General features: G+C 45.2%; 1 protein-coding gene and 1 long non-coding RNA gene across 2 annotated transcripts in view; both read right to left on the bottom strand.

The window, feature by feature from the left end:
* Positions 1-800: 800 nt before the first annotated feature.
* Positions 801-10,277, bottom strand: LOC146186079 (uncharacterized). Its single transcript, XR_014708072.1, has 3 exons — positions 10,117-10,277; positions 8,438-8,563; positions 801-1,558 (listed from the first exon to the last, which is right to left on the bottom strand). It is a non-coding gene; the product is annotated as an uncharacterized LOC146186079 (long non-coding RNA).
* A 6,079-nt stretch (positions 10,278-16,356) lies between these two features.
* Positions 16,357-22,741, bottom strand: part of TBC1D23 (TBC1 domain family member 23) — a 43,542-nt gene continuing 37,157 nt past the window's right edge. Inside the window, exon 17 of the mRNA XM_084606995.1 lies at positions 16,357-20,242. Coding sequence (XP_084463121.1) covers positions 20,239-20,242 — 4 coding nt within the window. The 3' untranslated portion in view covers positions 16,357-20,238. The remainder of the gene's footprint in view (positions 20,243-22,741) is intronic.

Below are 22,741 nucleotides of genomic sequence, written 5' to 3'. Positions count from 1 at the left end.
TTCTATGGGACTAGAAAGTTTTCGCCTTAAAAAATTAAGCCTTCCGTAATCGAGAGTGTCATATATGTAAGCATGAAATGGTTATACGAGCTCAGTTGCGGCCAGCTGTCACCTTTGTGAGTGGCTGCATAATCATGGCGTTGTCGACAGGGTCGTCTTCTGCTGCGGTGGACGTATAAGCGATCCGCTTTCCGCAAGACGCTTCCTACTGCTGGATCCTTTCATCATAGCCTGTATATTCCGAGTTTGCGGCGTTATCGAAGTGTCGCTATCTCGCGTGACCTCGAGTCACCTGATTGGTGGAGACGCCGGAACCGGGTGTTGCCACTACGGAACCGGAAGAGGTGGCAACATCATGTTTCGGCGTTTCCATCAATCAGGTGACTCGAGGTCACGTGAGATAGCGACACCGATAACGACGAAAACTGCAGAAGCGTACGCCGACTAGAATACTGTACCATGAGGAGGCGCTTACTGTACGATGCAATTCAGGAGACGCAGCGCGTTGGGTGCTCCGTGAGCGTCGATCTATACATCCGCCCGAGCTACCCGAGCTCCAACGCGAGCTGGATAAGCCAGCGTTGGTCTGCTGGCTCGAAAGTACGCAGGAAAGACTCGTACGTACCTGGGGTGTTTGAGTGGTCTGTGTTATACCGCACAGCACCCCACTTACTCTGGACCGGTCTCAAAGGCTTCCCAGACGGCCATAGACGTCCGACGGTCGACCGACGGACGTCCGTTTTCGGACCTTCGGACATCCGACGGAAGTCCGGTTATGTTCGATATACGTACAGCGGACGTCCGTCGGACTATCGTTCGTGGATCCGGATCGCGTCCCACGGACGTCCGACGGGCAGCCGGAGGCGGACATTCGGACGTTTCCCGGAACTTGCCTGCAGGGCCCACTATTGGTGTAAAAACTTACCAATAACATTCGTGTAAAGCTCAGCAAGCATGTGCCATGGAAATTTCAGTCACATACTAGTGCTCAATGCCTTTGTCGTGAGAGTAAAGCAGACAATAGAATATGCAACAGGTTCAAGTTTCCTGTTGTCTGCTTTACTTTCACACACAAAGCACTGAACAGCAGTGTGCAATTAAAACTTCCATCAGAGGCACATATGCTAGCTGAGCTTTACACAAATGCACCATTCCTGAAAACATGCGAAGTGCATAGGCATACCAGAATGCGAGGTTGTAAAAAAGCATTTTTTTTGGCTTTATTGCAAAAACTGCATGCATAAATAGTCTACACTAAAAAAATATCGATGTTAAGGAATGGCACGGTAAAATGCAGGCCAACTGGAGTATTAAGAATCTACTTGAATAATTTTTTTTAATTATCCTTGGCCGTGACAGCTCTTCCCTTGGGGAGGTGGTGGAGGAAAAGGTATTCATTGAAACCTAATATTTCGGAATTAGCGAGGAGATGATCGAGTTCTCTGTGGGCGGCCTCCGCAGGCCGGGATTCCAGGAGCAGTTACTATCCTGTGCATTTGCTCGATCAGCTGTTGCTGGCCTTTCAGGCTTAAGATGGAAAGAGCAGGTTGGGCTCCTCCTGCAATAGAAGGGAAAATGAAATTCAAGTTATCTGTGCTGAACTTTGATTACACATCTCCAAGGGCAACTGCCAGTTTCTCTCAATTGCTTTTTCCAGATGGCACTGTACGCATGCATCTCCATTCAGAACTGTCACATACTATATAGAAAGGTCATATAACTGCAGCAAAACCCATGCAGAATAACAAAAGATACAAATGTAGTTTGACCAGAACCTGGCATTCAGTATTTTAATGTTTTTATGTCGTCTCTTTGAACATGCCACTCTGACCAAACATAGCATGTTATGCTTGCTGCTATGCGCCCTCAGCAATGCCCAAGACATGGAGTACACATGCAGAGAAACTAAGCATAAAGGATGCTGTATATGAACATAAAGCACAGCCAGAGCATTGCAGTATTACACAGGTACGCATTGGCGGCAGAAACCTGCATTTTGAGCGGTTTAACAGGTGGATTTCTAAAGTCATTGTTCCTGCTTTGAAAAGAAGTGATCAATAATAACATCATTTAAAATTGTTACCTTTTTGTTCTGTAAACTGCACATTTCGCTGGTTTCCATGTACCCTCTACCGAAGACATTCCCTGGGCGTGTCAGGGGTATATCGACATCAACATCTAGGCTACAAGCGTCTAGAAAGCGTCTCCTTAGAGCAGCTGCGACGAAGTAACTTATCTGATAACATGCAAGCTGCTGCAGCAGAATAAAGACAGACATTTGACATGTGGCTAAAGCCCAATGTGGAAGCATAGCCCTCTGCAGTGATTGCGCAGTGTTCATGCTTCTACAAGAGTTAAAAGTAAAAGTAAAGTTATTTGTTTACCCACATCGCAATATGTGACATTACAATAGCAAGGCTTATAGTTACACAAAACACAAAAAGCTGACAACCACAAGCTCCTGATGTATTACCGGCAGCATGCAGCATGGATGTTAGTTACTGAAATATGGTTGCATAATTCTGGCAACCAGCTGTGCATGTATGTCATGGATTTCTCTACTACGCACAACAAATTACAAAAAAAAATAATGGTCTTTATATATGCAGCCAGCTGTTCACAAGAAACACTAGCTTTTTTATGGGGAAGGTAGTGGGCGCCAAAGAAACTGCCCCTGTAAAGGCGCCTAATTTGCCCCTATGTAATATCGGGGACAAAAGTGCGTGGACTACACAAACTGATATCAAAGCACATAACTTTCACATCGACCAGGAAACTCGGACCACACTTGTCAATGTGAAAGTTGAACGTTAGTTCTTTCATGTGTGCAAGAGAAATAAGGTCACAATTCGTTTACATCACGATTCTAGTCCAAAATCTCCAGACATACTGTCCAGAGACTTTCGCCCCCGCAGTATAAGCCACCACTTGGGTAAGAGATTAGTAAAAGAAGTGTATAAAAGACATTAGTGCTGCTGGACAGCCTAGCTATAAAAATGGTATTGACATTGGAGTACTGCCTTAAAGGGAAGCTGCACCGGTTTTAGAATTTGATGCGTTTCAGAGGGTCGAATCTCCAGGGTTTGTATGTTAAGTATACGAAATATTTTGGCTTTAGCTTTTGAAATAATGACGTAATCATCGATTAAAGTTGCTACCGCGTTCAGGCTTCTCCGCAGTGCACAGCGCTGGAGGGGGGGATGTCAGTAGCAGACGACAGGAGTACGACAGGCGGTAGTGACGTCAAGGACGGCGTCTACCTCTCTTCCGCTTCTATTGCCCGAGCAGGCCGTGCATCACCTGTCGCTTGTAGGCTACGCAGTGCAACCGTTTTCTTGTCTCGCGCTTGTTTTCTTCTTGCGAACGTTACCGCAAGCTTTTTCAGTGCATCTTGCACCATTCTTCACGAAAAGAACGACCATGCCGTGGTTCTGCGCAGCCTATGGTTGCACGAACACTGGCGGCCGAGAGGATGTGAGGATGTCGCGTTTCATAAATTCCCAAAGGAACGCAAGCTATCGGCGCAGTGGGTTGCCGCGATCAAAAGGAAGGATTTCAAGCTTACAAAATCGTCGGTGATCTGCTCAGATCATTTTCGCGACAGTGACTATCACCAAAGCTTGTCGTTGATGCGATCTTTTGGGATACCGATCAAATCTGCGCGATTGAAAATCGGTGCTGTGCCTTCTGTCTTCGCACACAAGAGCACCTCTCCGCCGCCAAGAGCTGCTTTCGCAAAAAGAAGAAAACTCGAAGTAAGAGGCCCAATACATCATATTGCTCTTCTGTTCTGTTTACGTTTTTGTTCTGTGGGGCAGAGGGGTGTCTGGGCAGATGAAGGCACAGGTGAAAGTAAAACGATTCAGCATTGGCGCACGCTGACGCGGCTGCAAAACTGTGAGAAGTAATGTCAGAGAGTAGAACGTTTTTTTTTTTTTCTTTTTTTTTTTAAAGAGGAGGGAGTGGGCAATTAGTGGAATGTGAGGAGTGCCATACCTTCTCCACGCGCTCATGCATAGCCAGGAACCTCAACGCCGCACCCAGTGCACGAAGTGCACGCCGTGCTTCGTAACTTGAACCGGGAGAACGCGAACGACCGCGCTAGCCGCGCGCGTCGGACTGGGGCGCGTTATATATCTCTGTCAGTAGAACAAGGACACACGCTAGACTTGCAACTGAATTTTACTCCGAAGAGGATGCGTTTATGCATTTTTTTATCTTCCTTGGTTGCACCTGGATAAAGATAAAAAAAATGCGTATAAACTCGTTCTTTCAGGAGTAAAATTCAGTCGCAAGTCTAGTGTGTGTCTCGTCCCCCTGCCTTCTGTGTTCATCTTTCTTTTGAGCTACCCACTGTCAGACTCATTTCAACAACTATCCCAATTAAGAAAAGAAATCGGGGCAGCTTGATGTCTGTGGTCGAAGTCGCGATGTTAAGCGCAGCTAAATGAAGTGCGCTAAACTCGCGACATGGCAGCGCGTGACTGCCGATAGCTGTCCTAGCGTTTCGGTATTTTTGCCGGAGCTCTAAATGGGATTACGCGCGCGCAGCAAGGCAAGGCAGCGGCCTGGCTTCTCGTCGATACCGCGCTCCCGCGTTAATTTGCTAAATCCCGCCAGAATAAAATGTATGCGTACTCGAGGTTGCGGGAGCTGAGAGCATGACTTTGGCTGCTCTTGCTGACATATAAATGACTAAATTCACGCAACAAAACTGGGGTGACGGCTCGTCTGGATGAGTTCATTTGTTTACAATCGGCACATCAAGCGCATTGATGTGACACTGCTTCGTTCGAGTCAGGCAGGAGATTTAGGGCACGAGTAACGCAGATATGTTCAATTGAGAGCGGATCACAGTCGCATACAGCAGTGCAGCGCAGCGATGCGTACCAGTGTGAATTTCCCATGCGGGAAATGGTTAGCGCTGTCTCCTCGCTCATCATGTCGCCGCTGCCGCCAGTGTCACCTTGTTCCGAAGCCGCCGCTGGTTCGAACAAGTATGGCTCAATATCATATTCCCCTGAGCAGCGTGATCGTTGCATGTTTAGTGGCATACATCCACAGAAAAGCATGTGCGTGCATGTACAATCGCTCGGACCGCCGCTACCACTCAATGGCACGCCGTCATTGACGTCACGGCGCGCTTGACCAATCAGAGGCAAGAGCGCCACTTTCAAAACGCTCCACGGCGTTGGTGCACGTTTTTCTGATTAAAAAGTAGTTTGCGGTCACTTATGGCTAAATTTAACGTTGTATTCGTGTTCAGGGGGTCGTAAACAATATATCTGTATTCCGAACTCTTTTTTTCTAAAAAGTGATGCAGCTGCCCTTTAAGGCGGGGCCTAGGGCATTACAAAAGCAAGAGTTAGTGTCCGCTGGTCCTCATTTGAACGAACAAAAAGAGGGGGGGTGGGGAAGAAATCTACCTCAACTACATGTTTTGAGTGACACCAAGCCACAGTTAGCATTAAAGATATCACACAGTTTTGTGAAAGATTTGGGAGTGCTTTGCTGCTTTCTTACAGGATTGGACAAAAGAGCTCACCATCTTCAGAAAGGCATGTTATATAGAAATGAAAATAGTGAATTTACTGCATCTGGCCACAACAACTTGCACACGGAGAGGAAGATGAACTGAAAATTTTATACATGAATGTACGTATTTACAACAGGTGAAACAATGACCATGATCTATGCTGAAGAGGAATGAGATCCAAATCAAGCTCAGAACGAGTTCTACAGGCCGCGGGGCCGTTTCATTAACTTCGGGACTCCGCCCAGACTTCTCATCCCCAATGACAACGAACTCACACATGACTGGCTAACAAACATTTTGGCATGTCTTTCCACTTACATAAGGTTCTTCACCCTCTCCCTAATACAAGCAATGCAAAAAGGACAACAAATTCGTTTGACAACAAACGGAATTTAGAGAATGGACCTCGAAATGATTGGCTCACTAGGTCACATGCCAAACTCTCTCCCCTAGGAAAAAAAAAAAGAAAAAAAAAATTAGAACCCATTAAAACGGTGTTCCACGTGCGCAACCATTGCCCAAAGCTTGCATCCTTGGCGGCTCTTTTTACAGGGCAATTATTGCAATTATTGGCGTCCGAGTCAGCACCATTGCGGACCACATCAGAAGAGCCAACCCACATCCTCCCGCTCCGCATCATACCGTCACTGTTACACACTTGCCCTTTCTCAACGCCGCCATCTCCCACCATTGTTGACATCCAGGGTTGGAATCCTCAACGAGACCCCCCTCAGCGCGCCTGCACTGAATAATTGTCACTTTTGTGGGCTCCCCAACAAGGAAGAGGGCCTTACACCCTTCAAATTGAGTGTTTTTTCTTTGAACGATAAGCAGTTCTTCCAAAAGAGGTGCGCGTTTCAAAGTTGTGCTGCCTCCGGGTGATGGGTCCAGTCAGCGTACTAAGGACCCCTTAGTTGGTGTATACTGTTCGTAAAGCTCCTTAAATAAAAATGAGCCCCCTACATGACGCAGCAACGAGAACTGCCTGTCCCCGCGTCTTCGAGTGCGACAGCAAAGTCCTCAGAAGAAGGGACTTCTTTCCATCTCTGCCTACGTTTCCATTAAGCACTGTAGCTACTGTAGCTGCCTCTCTGTGCGCATCTCCCCGCCTCCTGCCCGAGGGCAAGTGGGAGACGGCCGCAGCTGGGCATTGACCAAGTGACCCAAAAAGAGTAGACTGTAATAATGATGCCTAGCATACCCACCGATCCCTTACAGAAATAATTAAAAGAATGAAAGCAACACATCAGATAACGCTACAATGTTTCTAAGTGCAAAGTCGACAACTACAAGTATTATATAAATATATTGTACATCTCTGCACATTAACTAGACAGAAACAGTGCAGAGTAAACTAATAACTCAGTGTCTGGCAACACTATTAAAAGGGGATAAAGGCCACGGGGGGCTACGATTATTAGTACCGTTTTGCCTTTAAACTACAATAACATACTTGTTGCAAGCTTAAAATCAGATTCACACCTGCCCCACCCACAGCAATGGAACACACATCTGACTCAAGTCTGCAGAGAAAGAGCAATCTAGACTATTACAGACGCACCCTTGGTTGTTTTTCTGGCATTTCTGATGGTGAAGAATCTGACTTGTCAGTAGCATGTATATGAATAACAATCCTATGGCAGTAAATGCACCAGATTATCTGGAGTGGCTTTTCTTTGCTGACCACATATGAGGTGAGCTATAATTTATCCAACTTGGCCTAGCTTTATTCTATGAATAACAAAGCTATAGCAGGTACACAGTCGCCCACTCTTAGGCTGAACATGCGAGTGCGTGGCATGCACTTTTCGAGATGCCACTGCATCCATCGCAGCCGCACACCGTAGCGAAGAGGCAGACAGCGTGAAGTACCAGCCTCTAGTCCCTCTACCGCCACTGGGGTTCCAAACTAGGGACCCCTTGTTTTTGTCAGGACAGGCCCCCCCAGGGTCAGCTAGTGCGTAACCTCCTGTATTTGTATCTGATGGAAATGTTTTCCACCACCACCCACAATACGCAGCTGCGCATCATAGCAGATGTGAAGCAACAGCTCCTGGTCCTTCTACGCATAAGCCACTTTGCCTTGATGCATGCCTGCGCACCATAGTAAAGAGGCAGACGACATGACGCAGCAGCTCATGGTACCTTTACACATGAGCCCCCCCCACTGTACTTCGATACGCACTATAGCAAATATACAGACTACGCCACACAGCAGCTCCTGGTCCCTCTATGCATAAGCCATTTTGCCTCAATACGCACCTGCGTACCTGAGCGAAGAGGCTGACGTGAAGCTGCAGCTCCTGTGCCCTCCATGCACAAGCCACTTAGCATCAATGCACGGTTGTGCACTGTAGTAAAGAGGCGAAGGACGTTAAGCAGCAGCTCCTTGTCCCTCTACACATCAGCCATTTTGCCTCGATGCGCATCTGCACACCGTAACAAACAGCCAGATGTGACAAAGAAGCTCCTGGTTTTTCTACACATAAACCACTTTGCCTCAATGCACGTCTGCACACTGGAGCAAAGAGGCAGATGACGTGAAGCTGGAGCGACTGGTCCCTCTACGCACAAGCCACTTATCCTTGATGCATGGCTGTGACGGATGCATTGCTATTTTGCAAACTGCATGCCACACCTTCCCATTCAAGCTAGGAGTGGACGACTGTGTAAACGTAAAATAATGGTTATTTACTTCAATGGACAATGACAAAAAGTAACATGGTGGACAATGTAAAAAGAATTTGCTGCATAAAGTTTGTTGAAACCAGTTCTACATCCTACATGTAAACAAGCTAAAACCTGTCGAAGGGATGTCCTGTGTGTTTAAAATCATCACGCTCAAACAACTTCAACACTGACATTCAATATTAATAATATAGATAATGATACAATACTCACTTTTAGCCATACCAAAGAAATGAGAATGCAAAGGGATGTTGCTGTTTTTCCCCCGTGGATGACAGTTTTCCATGCTCAAAGTGCTGCTTCCTGTTGGCCTATGAAATCGGCTACAGCAAATGGCATCTGAAAAATTTTTGAAAGCCTTATGCTAGTCTTCAACGAGAAAAGCATTGCCATACAGAAGCAGAACACAAATATTTTTACAACACACTAAAAGCACCAACTGCGGTGCTGTTTTTAGGATGACTAGGTACAGGTTTTGCTGTAGCAAGCCAAATGTTAGCCTTCAATAAGGAAAGAATTCCCATACAGAAACAGAACACAAAAACTTTTACAACACATTAAAAGCATCAATTGCACAAATGTTTGTAAGATGACCAGGTACAGGTTTCTGCTATAGCCCACATCATGTGACCGGCGGTTATCAGAAGCCTTGTATGTGAGCATGATGCCCTAGATTCAATTTATGGCTATCACTGCATTAACAAGCATGGGTTTAAAGCTACTTTAATATGATAATCTAAGAACATGGTAAGAGCTTTCAGTGCAAGACATAAGCTCAGTATCATGCACTATAAGGTGCTGCATGGCTCTAGTGTAGCTGTGGCATTATCTCGCTGTCAATAATGCAGTGAAGTTCTTATGAGCCTTTGAATATCTATAAGGACAAAGCAACAGCAATTTTGTTTTCATCTCACTTTTGCTCAGCTCGTTTTTTTTTTTTTTTCTTTTTCTTTTTTTTTTTTTTTTTGAGCCCGCGGCTTGCATGGCCTCCCAGTATACCTGTTTTGCGTAAAAGAAGGCGTTGCAGGCACCAGAGCTCACAGCCCAACTGTATCGCGGCGGCGGTATGTCAAATTCGTGCCAGAACAGCGCAGAACAACGGGTCAAGAAAAAGGCAAGTGCTGACTTTTTTTTTTTTTCTCTCATCTCCTTGTCCGGTTGTTCTGCGCGGTTCGGTCCCACAAGCATAACCAACATGCGCAAGGTGCCAAAATAGAAGCCTGGGCGAGTTGGTATGTATACATTCTAAAACAGCGCAAAAGAACAGGGACGAGAGAACGAAACGTGTTGTACGTTTTGAGAAAGCGCTCGTGTTGTAGTACGTTTCGTTCTCTCGTCCCTGTTCTTTTGCGCTGTTTTAGAATGCGCAAGGTGCTGTCCTGGTTTGTCAAAGCTGAAGGAGAGTATTAAACCTTTAGTTATTTAGTAGCTACAGCCGTTCCTTCTAGAAACTGTAGTTGCCGTAAAGCTCAAGAGAGAAAGATCAGCGGCTGTCCATTAAAAAATGAAATAAAAACCTCGCGACGTTTTCACAAGTGTAGGCATGTCGCACGATAGGCTCGAGTGCATAAGTTTTCTCGTATAGTTTTTACAACTCAGCACGTTGCGCATGGTTAACAAATTAACTCCTTTAAAGCTCGGGCAGGCACTCCTTTATCAGAGACAGAGAAGTTGCGCGGCTTACTGGCGCAGCGTCCAGTAATGCCGAGAAAGATCGCCCTCAGACTTGAGGCTGCACTTTAGTTAGTCGGCGCGGAGCCATCCTGTCAGTCTCGCCTAAAACACTCGACCGTTCGGCTGCTGTACAGAGCTGTTTCCTTACCCAAAAGCTCAGCACCATCGGTGCATCGAAAAGTTCCACTAAAGAAACAAAAGTTCGTTGAAATACTTACTTTGGAATCGGCGGGTGAACAAAGTGTGCCAGCCGCACCAAGCCACAGCAAAAACAATGCTAGCAGTGCATTACAGCCGTAGGTATTTGTAACTGCGCAGAAAATGCAGAACACGGAAACGTGAAGCCATCTTCCATGACTAACTTGTCAGGTGGATTGGATTGGCTCATTTCAGATTTTTTTGAAGATAGGTTCGGTTTCGTTCTTTTTGAGCTTGCTGCTTGCTGCGTCTATTCAGCCACTGATTAAAATTTCACCGAAGCATCACGATAGAAAAATGTTTAATGGTCATTTAACTTTTCATCAAAAATTTTTGATGGAAGAATTCAACGGTGAAACATGCGGAAAATAAAAAAAATCTGTTTAATGGAAACGCTTTCTATCGCATCGATTCGCTCTGGTATCATATAATGCAGACTTGACGGCATTACTGATTTATACGCAGTTCAGACGAGCTCGACGACTACAAACTATATCATAGCTGTGTAAAAGCAAATCCAGTGGCGGACGTACGGCGGCTGTCCGCTGGGCGAACGGATTCGACCATCCGCTTTCGTACGTACGCCGGAATTCCGGCGGACGTCCGAAATCGGCCGCCGAGTTGCGGCCGAGTTCGGTTGTCCGTCGGACGTCAGTGGCCGTCTGGGTTCTGACAGCCAATGATAATGACGATAATAAGGTGTGTGGTGCCATATATTATACTTGCCTTTTGCACGGCGTTATTAGAAACAACAAACTTCATCGTTTTTAAAGGTGATACCTTAAAAAAAATAAAATAAAGTTAGAGGGTTTCTTAAATGGATAATGACGAAAGCCTACCCTTAATATCTTATAATTTGCCTCCCATCGTTAGCATCTTGTCGGCATTCGTTGCAGTACTATATATAATTATAATTGGTTTATAGGAAAGGAAAGGTGCACGCGTCTATCGCACTTTCTCCGGCAAGTGTGAGTTTGGACGGCACACCATCGCTCCTGTCACGTGGCGTTCGTTGGCTGATTAAAAAAAAGACTTATTTATTTATAGGAAGGGAAAGGCGCGGTAACTGTCTCACTTGTTTTCTGTGGACACCGCAACCGCGCCGTAAGGGAAGGGACGAAGATGGGAGTGAAAGTGATTAGGCACTACGAGAAGCTGCGCGGTCTTGTTGGGTGCGAAGTTCTTCACGAGGAAGCCATTTCTTAACGTGAAGGATGATAAATGTCGCCTGAACACACCAGGAGTGGAAGCGGTCTTTCCTTCCAAGTAATCGGCTAGCGCTTTCAGCACAGGGTCTGATCGCTGTTGTTCTGCGAAACTGCTGGCGCTTACCGGTCCCAAAAAGGCGTCGTCGTCATCGTCCTTCGGGGGAGCATCGACGGGAGCGCGGGATAAGCAGTCTGCGTCGGAATGCTTCCGGCCCGACTTATAGACTACAGTCATGTCAAATTCTTGAAGTCGTAGGCTCCATCTGGCAAGGCGGCCGGAAGGATCTTTCAAATTAGCCAGCCAGCAGAGCGCGTGATGGTCGCTTACCACCTTGATTGGTCGGCCGTATAGGTATGGACGAAATTTAGAAGTGGCCCAGATGATATTGCAAGGCACTCCTTCTCGGTCGTCGAGTAATTGACTTCGGCTTTTGTGAGGGACCTGCTAGCGTAGGCGATTACTTTCTCCTGTCCGGCACTCTTCTGGACGAGAACGGCTCCTAGGCCCACACTGCTCGCGTCGGTGTGAATTTCGGTCTCGGCGTTTTCATCAAAGTGGCCAAGTACAGGAGGGCATTGCAGGCGGCGCTTAAGTTCGCCGAAGGCTTCTCCTTGCGGCGCTTCCCATTTAAAAGGTACGTCAGCCTTTGTAAGCTGCGTCAACGGTTCGGCGATCCGCGAAAAGTTTTTGACAAATCGTCGATAATAAGCGCACAGCCCAAGGAATCGGCGCACAGCTTTCTTGTCGGCAGATGGTGGGAATTGTGCAATTGCAGCTGTTTTCTCCGGGTCTGGGCGAATATCGTCCTTGCTAACAATATGACCTAGGAACCGGAGTTCTTCGTAGGCGAAGTGACACTTCTCTGCTTTTAGCGTTAGTCCCGATGACTTGATGGCTTCCAGCACTGTCTGTAGTCGTTTTAGGTGGTCTTCAAAGTTTGACGAGAAGACAACAACGTCGTCCAAATATACCAAACAAATTTGCCACTTCAAGCCTGCCAGGACTGTGTCCATTACTCGTTGAAACGTGGCTGCAGGTGCGGAGCAGAGGCCAAATGGCATCACCTTGAACTCATAAAGGCCGTCCGGTGTGATGAATGCGGTCTTCTCGCGATCTCTTTCGTCGACCTCAATTAGCCAATATCCGCTCTTCAGGTCCATCGATCGATGAGAAGTACCTTGCATTGCAAAGCCGGTCGAGAGTGTCGTCGATGCGGGGAAGCGGGTAGACATCCTTCTTCGTTATGCTATTCAAGCGGCGGTAATCAACGCAGAAACAAAGTGTGCTGTCTTTCTTCTTGACCAAAACGACTGGTGCCGGGCTGTTCGATGACTGGATTACGTCATCACGCAGCATTTCCTCCACTTGATCGCGAATGGCCTGCCGTTCTCGCGGCGGTACACGATAAGGGCTTTGGCGTAGAGGTCGGGCGTGTTCGTCCGTTATTATGCGGTGCTTGGCCAGTGGTGTTTGTCGTACCTTCGATGACGATGAGAAGCACTCCCCGTAGCTTCGAAGCAGACTGAGAATCTGGTCTTTCCTGTTGTGGGTCAATGCCGTGGATTGATGTCAAATGTGGGCTGACGGAATAGGTGCGGTGCGTCTTCCAGCGTTTGGTCGTGGAGGGCGAATACATCTTTGAGGTCAGCTAATTCGTCGAGAAAAGCGATCGTCGTGCCCTTGTTGAGATGCCGGTATTCTTCGGTGGAGTTTGTTACCAGAACCTGAGCTTGACCTCTCCGGAAGTTCGTGATGCCTCTTGCGATGCCGACACCTCGTTCTAAGATATTTCCTTCGACGATGCCTTCAACGGTTTCGATGTTGCGCTACCTACGCAGATTGCTATGCTTGATCGGGGCAGGACGGTCAATTCTTCATCGAGGACGTTTAGAGGGATGTGTTACATCGACGTCGTCGTAGCAGGAATGGCTTTGTCTGCAGAGAGCTTGCCCAGCCAAAAAAAATCAATGGGTCCAATTGGGAAGACCAGTCAGATTGAATTGGTTCTGCCAATCTCAAATGGTTTGTCCAATGGGTACTGTCCAACCCAAATAGCTTCTCCACTCCCAATTGGGAAGCCCAGTTGGTTTCCTCACTCCCAATTGGGACACGCAGTTGGTTTCATGACTCCCAATTGGGAATGAAGAAACCATTTGGGGGTCCCAATTGGGATTGAATAAACCCATTGAGCTAATGGGAAGCCCAATGGGGACCAATTAGAACCAATGGGAAGCCCAGTTCGTTTCAAATGGGCGTCCCAATTGGGAGCGAAGGAATCCCAATTGGGACGCCCATTTGAAACGAACTGGGCTTCCCATTGGTTCTAATTGGTCCTAAGCAAACATTCCCAATTGGGAAAGTCAAGTCAGTGATATCCTTGACTGGGATGTGCAGATATAATACCTCTATTAAGAGACAACAGTGAAAAATTTAAGTTCTTAAGTATATGCCGCTTAATCTTATTAATTGATTATATCATGTTCACTCTAAGTGCAGGCATAATTAAATAAGTTAACTCTGAATGACAAAAATGTGTCACTGGTCCCAGCAGCACTGTTCAAAGAATGGAGTATATAAGTCTGCAACCTGTTGATATATACATTGAATCTGTATTAGTTCCGTGTGTGTAATGCTTGCTTGTCTCATATATGATTTCTGTAAAAAACTGTAATTTCATTCCACTTGTATAGAAGTCGGCTCCCCTATAACTTCTGGACACAAAACATTGAAATTGCATTTCCATTCTTTTTTTTTTCAGCTATGTGAGTTCAAACCATTTGGGCTCAATAGGTATGCCATTTGAGTTCAATTGGTGAACCATTTGGTCTTCATGGGTGACCTATTATTTCCAATTGGGAGCACCAATTCATATCAAATGGTCAGGCCCAATGGGTGGCGAAAACATAATTGGTTTTTGACCCATTCATTTCAATTGGGAAATTCCCAATTGGACCCATTGACTTTTTTTGACTGGGTGATGAGCTTGGATCGCAGGTCGATGATAGCCCTACGTTCATTTAGGAAGTCCATGCCTAAAATCACGTCGCCGGAGCACTGCTGTAAGACCACAAAGCTGGTGGGGTAGGTACGCCCATTTACAGTTATTCTTGCAGTGCATCGTCCCGATGGAGCGATCAGGTTGCCACCTGCGGTGCGAATCAGCGGGCCGAGAGAAAGAGGAGCCGTAGTGGAGGGCTACGGAGTAATTTCGACCACCTGGGGATCTTTAATGTGCGCTGACATCGCACAGCACACGACGCCTCTTCGTTTCGCCTCCATCGAAACGCAGCCGGCGTTCTTTTGGCTCGCATTCAAGTATGGTATTACAGATGGCGAGGACGCATCCCACCTCGGCGAATCAGAACGCCGAATGGGACACACTTTGTCCACGACGTTAGGAGCCATTAAAAAATTTCGCCTTAAAAAACAGAAGAAATTGAAAACAATTTTTGCAACTCGTTTGGGCACACCAGCGTTTGTATGCCGGTCCTGCACAGGCCAACGTTTGTTGGCCTGTGCAGGATCTCTATAAACGATGGTTAAATCTCGATCGCCGACTGGGTGATACCGTTTCGCTCTCGGTTTTTGCTCGTCACCTCTAGACCCCCGGCAACGCGAGTAAAAGCATTTCATGCTTGAAATTTTGAGTACCGCATTTGTTTTTCTTGTGCCGCCGAGAATAAGAGATGCCATATCGCGCCCACAGTCCAATGTTGCCGGAACAGCTGATAGCAGCATTTGCAGGGAATTTGCATTGAGCAGCAGCATTAAAAATAATCAACTTGCACACATGCCATATACTATACTTAAGACAAACATATTCCTTCTCATCTCAATATAATGCTCAAGTTTTCGAAGCTAGCAGTGTCAACTATAGTTTAATGTGCCCCTTAATAATAATGTTACAGACAGATCCTCAGGGCCCTGTTGGGGTGACTACTGCACCGAGAATAATAGGTTGCAGTAGCCTCATAGCTTTCATATGTTGCGACACATCTACTGTATGAGGAAGTACATCTGCTGCAATGGTATTCAAATTTGTGTTGTCTTGAACCCAGTGAATGATTATTGTCACTGGATAATGGTGACAAGCAGCATGTATAGTCCGTGCGACCCTAAGAGTCCAGTGGACTTTTTTTAAATGCTTTAGGGCTTCTTTGGAGCGAGTCTTTATGTGTACTTGTTTAAGCATAGGGTCGGCAGGCAACGCTTTTATGCCATTTATTATAGCTTGCAGTTCGAAGGCAAGAGTTGATTTGGTGTCGGTAAGGTAGGTTCGAGTGGTGTTCAGGTGAGGGCGAGTTGAGCGTATAAAAGCAACTGAACCACCTGTTAGGGTTATGGCTGCATCTGTGTAAATATTACCTGTGTAATAATTCCTTGCCACCGGATCCACTTTTGACCTATTTGACATAATCAGCATCCCTCAGGCAGCGCACACGTGCTCTAATTCCCCCGTATCCGTACCCCCTTCCCTCTAATCTAACAAGGGTGGAGGAGGTCTCTCTGGGATGGCTGAGAGTTGGAGTGGCCTTTACACCCGCCACTCGACACCAGTGGCAAAGTGCTACAATTCCAGTTCCCGACAAATGCCCACACTGCAAAGAACCCGCTTGCGACACCACTGTCCAGCATCTAATATGGACATGCCCAGGAACTTCGTATATGCGCAACACCATTCTACAAAAAGCTGGACTTTCACTGACTAATGACTCTAATTTCCACTTATGGATAACGGACAACACTTATGCACGCAATTATGCGACTTCTTGCACATGGCTGCACTCCACACTTCTGCGGCTCCCCCACCAACTTTTATGCTGTGTGGCAAACTCAGCGCCATAAATCATAGCTTCTATACCTAGAGGCTAGGAGGGGAGGATTGCAGCAGTTTGACAAAGGCAAAGCTTCCAGCGACTTATGAGGGGCATGTTCTTCGAGGCACACAGGCAATACAGGAGGCACTACCGCTAAATCAGATGGCAAAATAAGGATAACACAGTAAAAGCAGATGTCAGATGTTTATTCAATGAAGGCATTCACAAAACAAATAGTTTTCAAAGACATTTTATTGAATGTACAAGAACGGCATAGATTGTACAGCAGAAAATGTAGCCCATTTAACACTATATTAACATATATAAAATACTATTTACATCTTACTAACAAAACACCTAAAGAAAAAGTGAAATCTGGCACCAGAGAGGTTTCTTACTTTATCAACAATTATCTTTGCGTGTGGGCAGATTAAACGGGGCATGCTGCATCCCTCTGACTGCACTTACACGTTTAATGGAAACAGGGAGGTACGATATATGCCTATAGACAGATATCACTGGTATGAATGCACATTAGCACTCATTACTTCTTGTTAACCTCTGGTCCAAGAGTGAATGCAATTAGAAAAAAGAAGCATGCTCTGTCCACATCTGTACACACTGTCTACAAATGTCTAGTTATGATACTTTTGGTCAATCTACAAGCACATCACATTCACCCTTATGTGCTGAAGCACTAACTGCCAAAACTGCCTGGAAAAAAACAAAGAAGCTCAAGGCTGTCAGAAGGACGGAAGATGTGAAACAGCATTTCGTCAATTCTCCTAAATGAGAGCTACGGAAAGTCGTACACATTCACGCAGGCGATAAATTACAATAGTTTAGGGATAGCGCAAGAACCTTAGACAAACTTCTCAAAACCAGCCGTCCCTGCACACCTAACGTGTCACATTCACTTCAGAAATTGCACAACACTGATAAGAAGCACCAAAATGTGTAAACACATTTCTGTAGAGTCATTTATAAAAAAAAGAAAAAAAAGAAAAACAACTCAAGTCATTACAACTTGCAGAAACAGTCAACAAGAGCCGAACAGTATATTTGTAGTTATGTGGAAACAAAGACAATATATTAAAGAGTGCATTTACACCACAGGAATGTGTTCATTGGTCATTTTAGGTGAGCATTGACAGACCTGCGCCCACAAATGCTTTACTCACATATCCACAGCACAAAATTGTGCAAATAATATCCATTTCACATACATACACACAAAAGAAAGGCGACAACACAAAACAGTAACAGAGCAAGGGTGTGGGTTTAGCACACACTTTACTGTGACAACATCAATAATGTTACACATACATAAAATCTCATTTTCATTTCATTTTAAGCCTCAGTGTAGTGCTTCATGCCAGACTTTGCACACTACCAAGTCAAAATAAGGAAAAGTACTCTGAATAACATTCGAGGCAAAAACTTGCTAAAGAGTAAAAACAATCACTGAAAACGGATTAACGATGCTCATTGATATAGTCTCCATTCAGTTCACCGGTGCGTCTGAATTAGGACTGGCCTTGCACTGCCAAAACTACTTGCGCTATCATTCCCTTAAATGTCGTAAGGAAGTTAAAGAAGATTAGACAGACAGATCCTTGTCTAGCAGACTGTTTTTCAGCGTTTTGTCTGGGCCACCTACGTCACCTATGGATCTAAAATAAATTTGATTTGATTTGATTAATTCCTCATTTCCAAAAGCTCATATGAACAGTTATTTCCGCTGAACTGCTGGTGAATTTGTACTCCTACTTTACACAAGAGAAGAACTTTCTGGCTGTAGCTTCTGTTTTTTATTACCACGTTCACTTGTCAAACCTGCAACTTTGCCTAGAGTAAATAAAAATTGGAAATTGTACTGAGGAAAGGAAAAAAAACTTGGCAGCTTCCTGACAGTATGCTTTGTCACCAGAATAACAGCACATACATCAAAGCACAGCTAAAGTATTTAGAAAGCATTTTTCCTGGCTCCATAACTAAACCTAACTATACGGGAAGGAAATTTATTCTGGCTTTGTATCGCAACAGATGGTGCCATATTTCAAACCATAAGAAAAAGCTGGCGAGAATGCGAGAACGCAAATAAAACTGCAGTCGTTGCCATGTAAATTAGGTTTGTTTTGGATACAAATACCAGCTGAATCAAAATATGGAACAAGCTTACTAGATCCTTTTTTTATATTTGAATTTGCCACCTGCACTACATAAATGCCTAAATATGTCCAGGCTGGACACAGCTAATCAGTTAACACATCCTGGTGCACGTGTGACCAGCAGCAGTTACCAGGGAGGTAATGATAGTTGTTGAGCCTCACTATACATAGTGGCCGTTCCATAACACTGTGCCAGAATGTTTTAGTTATCTTTGACAACTGCTCCGCACAGTTCGGAGCACTGTTTGTTGCTGCATAACGAGTACTATGCTAACTTAAAAAGAGAGAGAAAAATTCCCCATGATCCTTTTGTCTGCATTGTTCAGTTATTACCAAGCTTCAAAGGCCAGCAACTTGCCATTCACCTTTAAAAAATTCTATCAACCTTTGTAATGCAAGGATGACTACCATAGCTGTAACTGCCCTTTTTACAGCAGAATTATATAATGTGGACTTCTGAAGCATGGCCCGAAATTTACACTAACCATTATGTTTCGTACCCCTTTCGCATGGTCAGAAAAAAATAACAGTATTAATGATCAAATGCATTTCTTTCCTCAGTTATGCAAAGTCACAATGCTGCTTGACGAGAATTCTCTCCAAGACTTGTTCCTTTCATAAGCGAATGCAAAGGGTGCAAATATTTGCGCTTAAATGTAAAATCAGATATGCAAATGCAGGCTGGAAATGCCCCCATCTTTTTTAGACAAAAATGCATACATCCAAAGACACTTCTGTTGCATAAGCTGCGAACAGAACAAGCAGTGCATCAAACAACCACACCGACATCATTATGGTTTGATTGTCATTTTCTGCCCAGCTATCGATTTCCTCGCATCCATTGTGAACTGGACTCTAAAAATTTGACATTAAAAAGCAAATGGCAAAATGTGAAGAAAGCAGATGTAAATAGTAATGAGGTTTTTATCTTTATAATCTTCATGACATTACAAACGACCTCAAAGCCCCAAACAGAATCTCAATAATAATAATATACACATGCGAGAGGGATACAGTGAAGGGCAGTTTTTCATCATAATTGCCAATGGCTGTACGCAAAGATAAGTGGAAATTCAAGACGGCTGTAAACAGAAATACACTATGACAACACGCACCAGCTTCAGCTATATTTCCACAAGCACATGAACAATGGCAGTAATCTTTAACTGCAAATAATGAATATTGTAGAACTTCATTCGGCAACTTCAATTTGAACAAAGCACAGAGGAAAAGCTCTAAACCAGATGGCTGAAATGAAGTTGGAAGATGCCATTCACCATGAATATATGCTGCATGCTGCTGCCCGAGGCCAAGATTTCATACTCTATAGTGCAGAGCAATCATGACAGGGTTTAAGAATCTTAAGAAAGTGCTCTATTATCCCTGACAACAGCTTCAGCAGAGATGACACGTCTGACATCTATATTCAAGGACAAACAATCAAAAATTACAACACCAGGACATGGAAAAAAGCTAATACACATGATGATGTGAATTGCAGCTACTTCTCTTCTCTCCTAGGTGCTGACCAAAATAAAAAATTGGCCTGCTGGTGACTGTGAAGAATTTCAACCTCATAAAGCGATTTCTTCTTTTCTTTTTTCCACCAAACGTAAAATAGGAACTCACCGGCAACCATTGCTACTCTTGTTTCTAGCTTGCCCACAGGTCTCTCAGCAAAGAAAAACAACACCGAGAAATTTCAGCATACTGTGATAAGCTCGCAGAACTGCCAGAAAAAAAAAAAAAAAGAACTAAAGATGATAAAAAAAAAAAGCTATTTAGAGGACTAACATAACCAGCTTTCATTATACAGTTCTTGTTGGTGGGGGAAAACTTGCGGACTGCCATCTTGTAATGAAGCAGCTCCGTCCATATGCTGGCTCACTGCATGATTTTTGCTTGATCCCATCCTCGCTGACCTGGTGAGGTCATATTACTTTCATTACCTGAAAATACAACAAAACATACAACAGCATATTTAAGGTATGTAGCATTAAAGGGTGAATCTGGAGAATATTCGTCATCTTATCATCCACTTAGCAGAACCCCGCTATAGTAAACTCTGATATAGTAAAAATTCGTATATCGAAAAGTGAAACCAAAGTCCCAGTTCATCTTACATAGATGACTCTACATGTTTTCCCCTTTATAGTAAAAACATTTTTTGTAAAAATCAGTTATAGTAAGGTGCGTCTGGCCACGGCGACGACTTTTCACGAAATGACATCACCGCCTGCGCCCTACCCAGAATCGCGAAGCAGATTTTTTTATTTCTTCTGAAAGCAAAAAAATAACACAGTGTTTCTTTATATGGCTTTACCACTAGGCTAAGCAGCATTCAGGAGACGCCAACTTTAAGTACGCCTTGAACCCGTAAGAGAAAGCATGCAGGGTATAGGAAAAAAAAAAAGTGAAGCTGTCTACAAACATGGAAAAAAGGCGACGTGGTCAATTCAGAAAGTAAAGGAGAGTAAAAGTGCAATGAGAAATAGAGAAGGGGAAGAAACGGGTGAACATTTGCAGCACTGTGCAGCACAAAGCACGAGGTGAAGAATTACTCCCATTCATGCTCTCCAGGCTGAGGCGCAATTAAATACGCTTGACGAACTGGTTCACCAACGTCAGCAAGCTCGATGCATGAAATGCCACATCATCCCTGAAGTTGCAGCTGTTGCCAAGTACATAAAAAATGGTTCTGTGAAGGTTCGTGATTTTGGCACGCTGCGACCACCGTGGCGATGCCTGCTCTGCATCTTGGCCGTCGACAGAGGCGGAGCAGTTGGCCATTCATGAGGCAATATGTCTTCTCTGCCCACTTCTCATCCCCTCTAACAGTCACATCAACATTATCACAGATTCCTTAGCCACCATACGCAGTCAGCAGCGTGTTCTGAATTCTGAAGATTTAACACAAGATATTCAGAACATACTTGAGGAATTTCCGAAAACGGTCCGTGTACACTGGGTTTGAAGGATAGCCACCCTGCTCAAGCATTGGTGGACGGAGCAAGCCGCAACGCAACTTCTCTTTGTCCCGTTGAAGTGGCCCCCTTACCTCCGGCGACAACACTCCTCATCGAAAAAAATTGGTGGTGGCTTAGCTTGGTTAAGCCTGGATATCAGAAGCGAAAAGTTTTGGCGATGCCATGGCTTAGCTTGTGGTTCCTTGGCGTAGTTGTGGCTTACCTCGTGGTTCAGTTGCACCTTATAGATATTCCATGGCTTATCATCACGGTGAAACATTGCTTACAGCCGTACATCACATAAGATTAAAGTTTATTCCAATTCCACATCATCATCATCGTTACACTTCTGTGTGCACATAAACACAGCCCGGTGAAAGCGTGCGGCACCGGCTAAAGGTCAACCGGCGGAGTCGCGGAGTCGCGGAGTTGCGGCGGCAGCGGCGGCTCCGACCACCTGTGCCTCTCCTGTGAAGTCACGTGGTTTGCGCATGCGCAGCTGTGGCTTTTATTGCGAAAGCAATACTACGCCAGGTCTAACCGCTCGTCACTGTGTGCCGTGTCCGTGTCCATGACCGTAGTCCCCTGGCAGGAGCAGCCAACTTGGGTCTCTCATTTCACATGGGACGGTTATGTCAGACTCGGCCTGCCAGGACCCTTGCATTCACTTTACCCCTAAACGCCACTCAGGCACATTCATACGGCTTGGTTAAAGCGGGGCTTTGTATGTGTTTCTAATGACGCAGCACACGCGAGACTCGGAGTTGACTAGCCTAGTGAAGCTTTTCACTTCAAAAGAGAACCTTGGGCGCGCCACACCAGCACTTCTCCCACCGTGTGGCACCGACCTCCCTCGCAGACTTCTGCGCAGAAAAGAGGTCTTGCTTCGAAGGTTGCGCCTTCGTGCCGCCCTCACTCCCACGGCAACCTCGTTGTGGCCGGCACAATACCACACCACATTAGATGACACCTGCCCCTGTTTCCGAGGCAGACATCACACATCTTCTCTGAACGTGCCCCTCTCTATATGCCATCCGGCAGAAACATCTGCTCCGATGCGGGCCTCCGTCAGGTCGACCGCCGGATGTGGACGCCTGGATACTAGATCCACATTACTGGCCACTACTAGACTTTGTTAAAGAATCAGGCCTGTACCTCTATTTGTAGCAAACAATATGCTGTAAGGCATGCTATCGCAAAGAAAAAAAAAAAAAAGAAGAAGAAGAAGAAGTGGAACGCAGCGTGTGCGGTCTTGCAGCACCTGACTGCCACATGCATTTATCATCTATTGCCTTTTACAAGAAAGAAAGGATGGAAAATAAGAAGTGTTCATGCGAGGCTTTTGTTTTCACATAAAATCAAAGTTGGTTGTAATCACTGCCACATTGTCCTCATGCTTAAGAGGTATTTCCACCAGATGTAAACAAAAAACCTTAAGTTGAAAAAATGGCACAAAGAGGTGATAAGAGAGAGATGGAAGGT

This window comes from Amblyomma maculatum, chromosome 6, assembly GCF_055883805.1.
Source record: "Amblyomma maculatum isolate TAMU_Amacu chromosome 6, ASM5588380v1, whole genome shotgun sequence".
NCBI classification, from domain to species: Eukaryota; Metazoa; Arthropoda; class Arachnida; order Ixodida; family Ixodidae; genus Amblyomma; species Amblyomma maculatum.
Note: the sequence above shows the minus strand (reverse complement) of the source record. Positions and strands in the feature narration are given on the sequence as shown.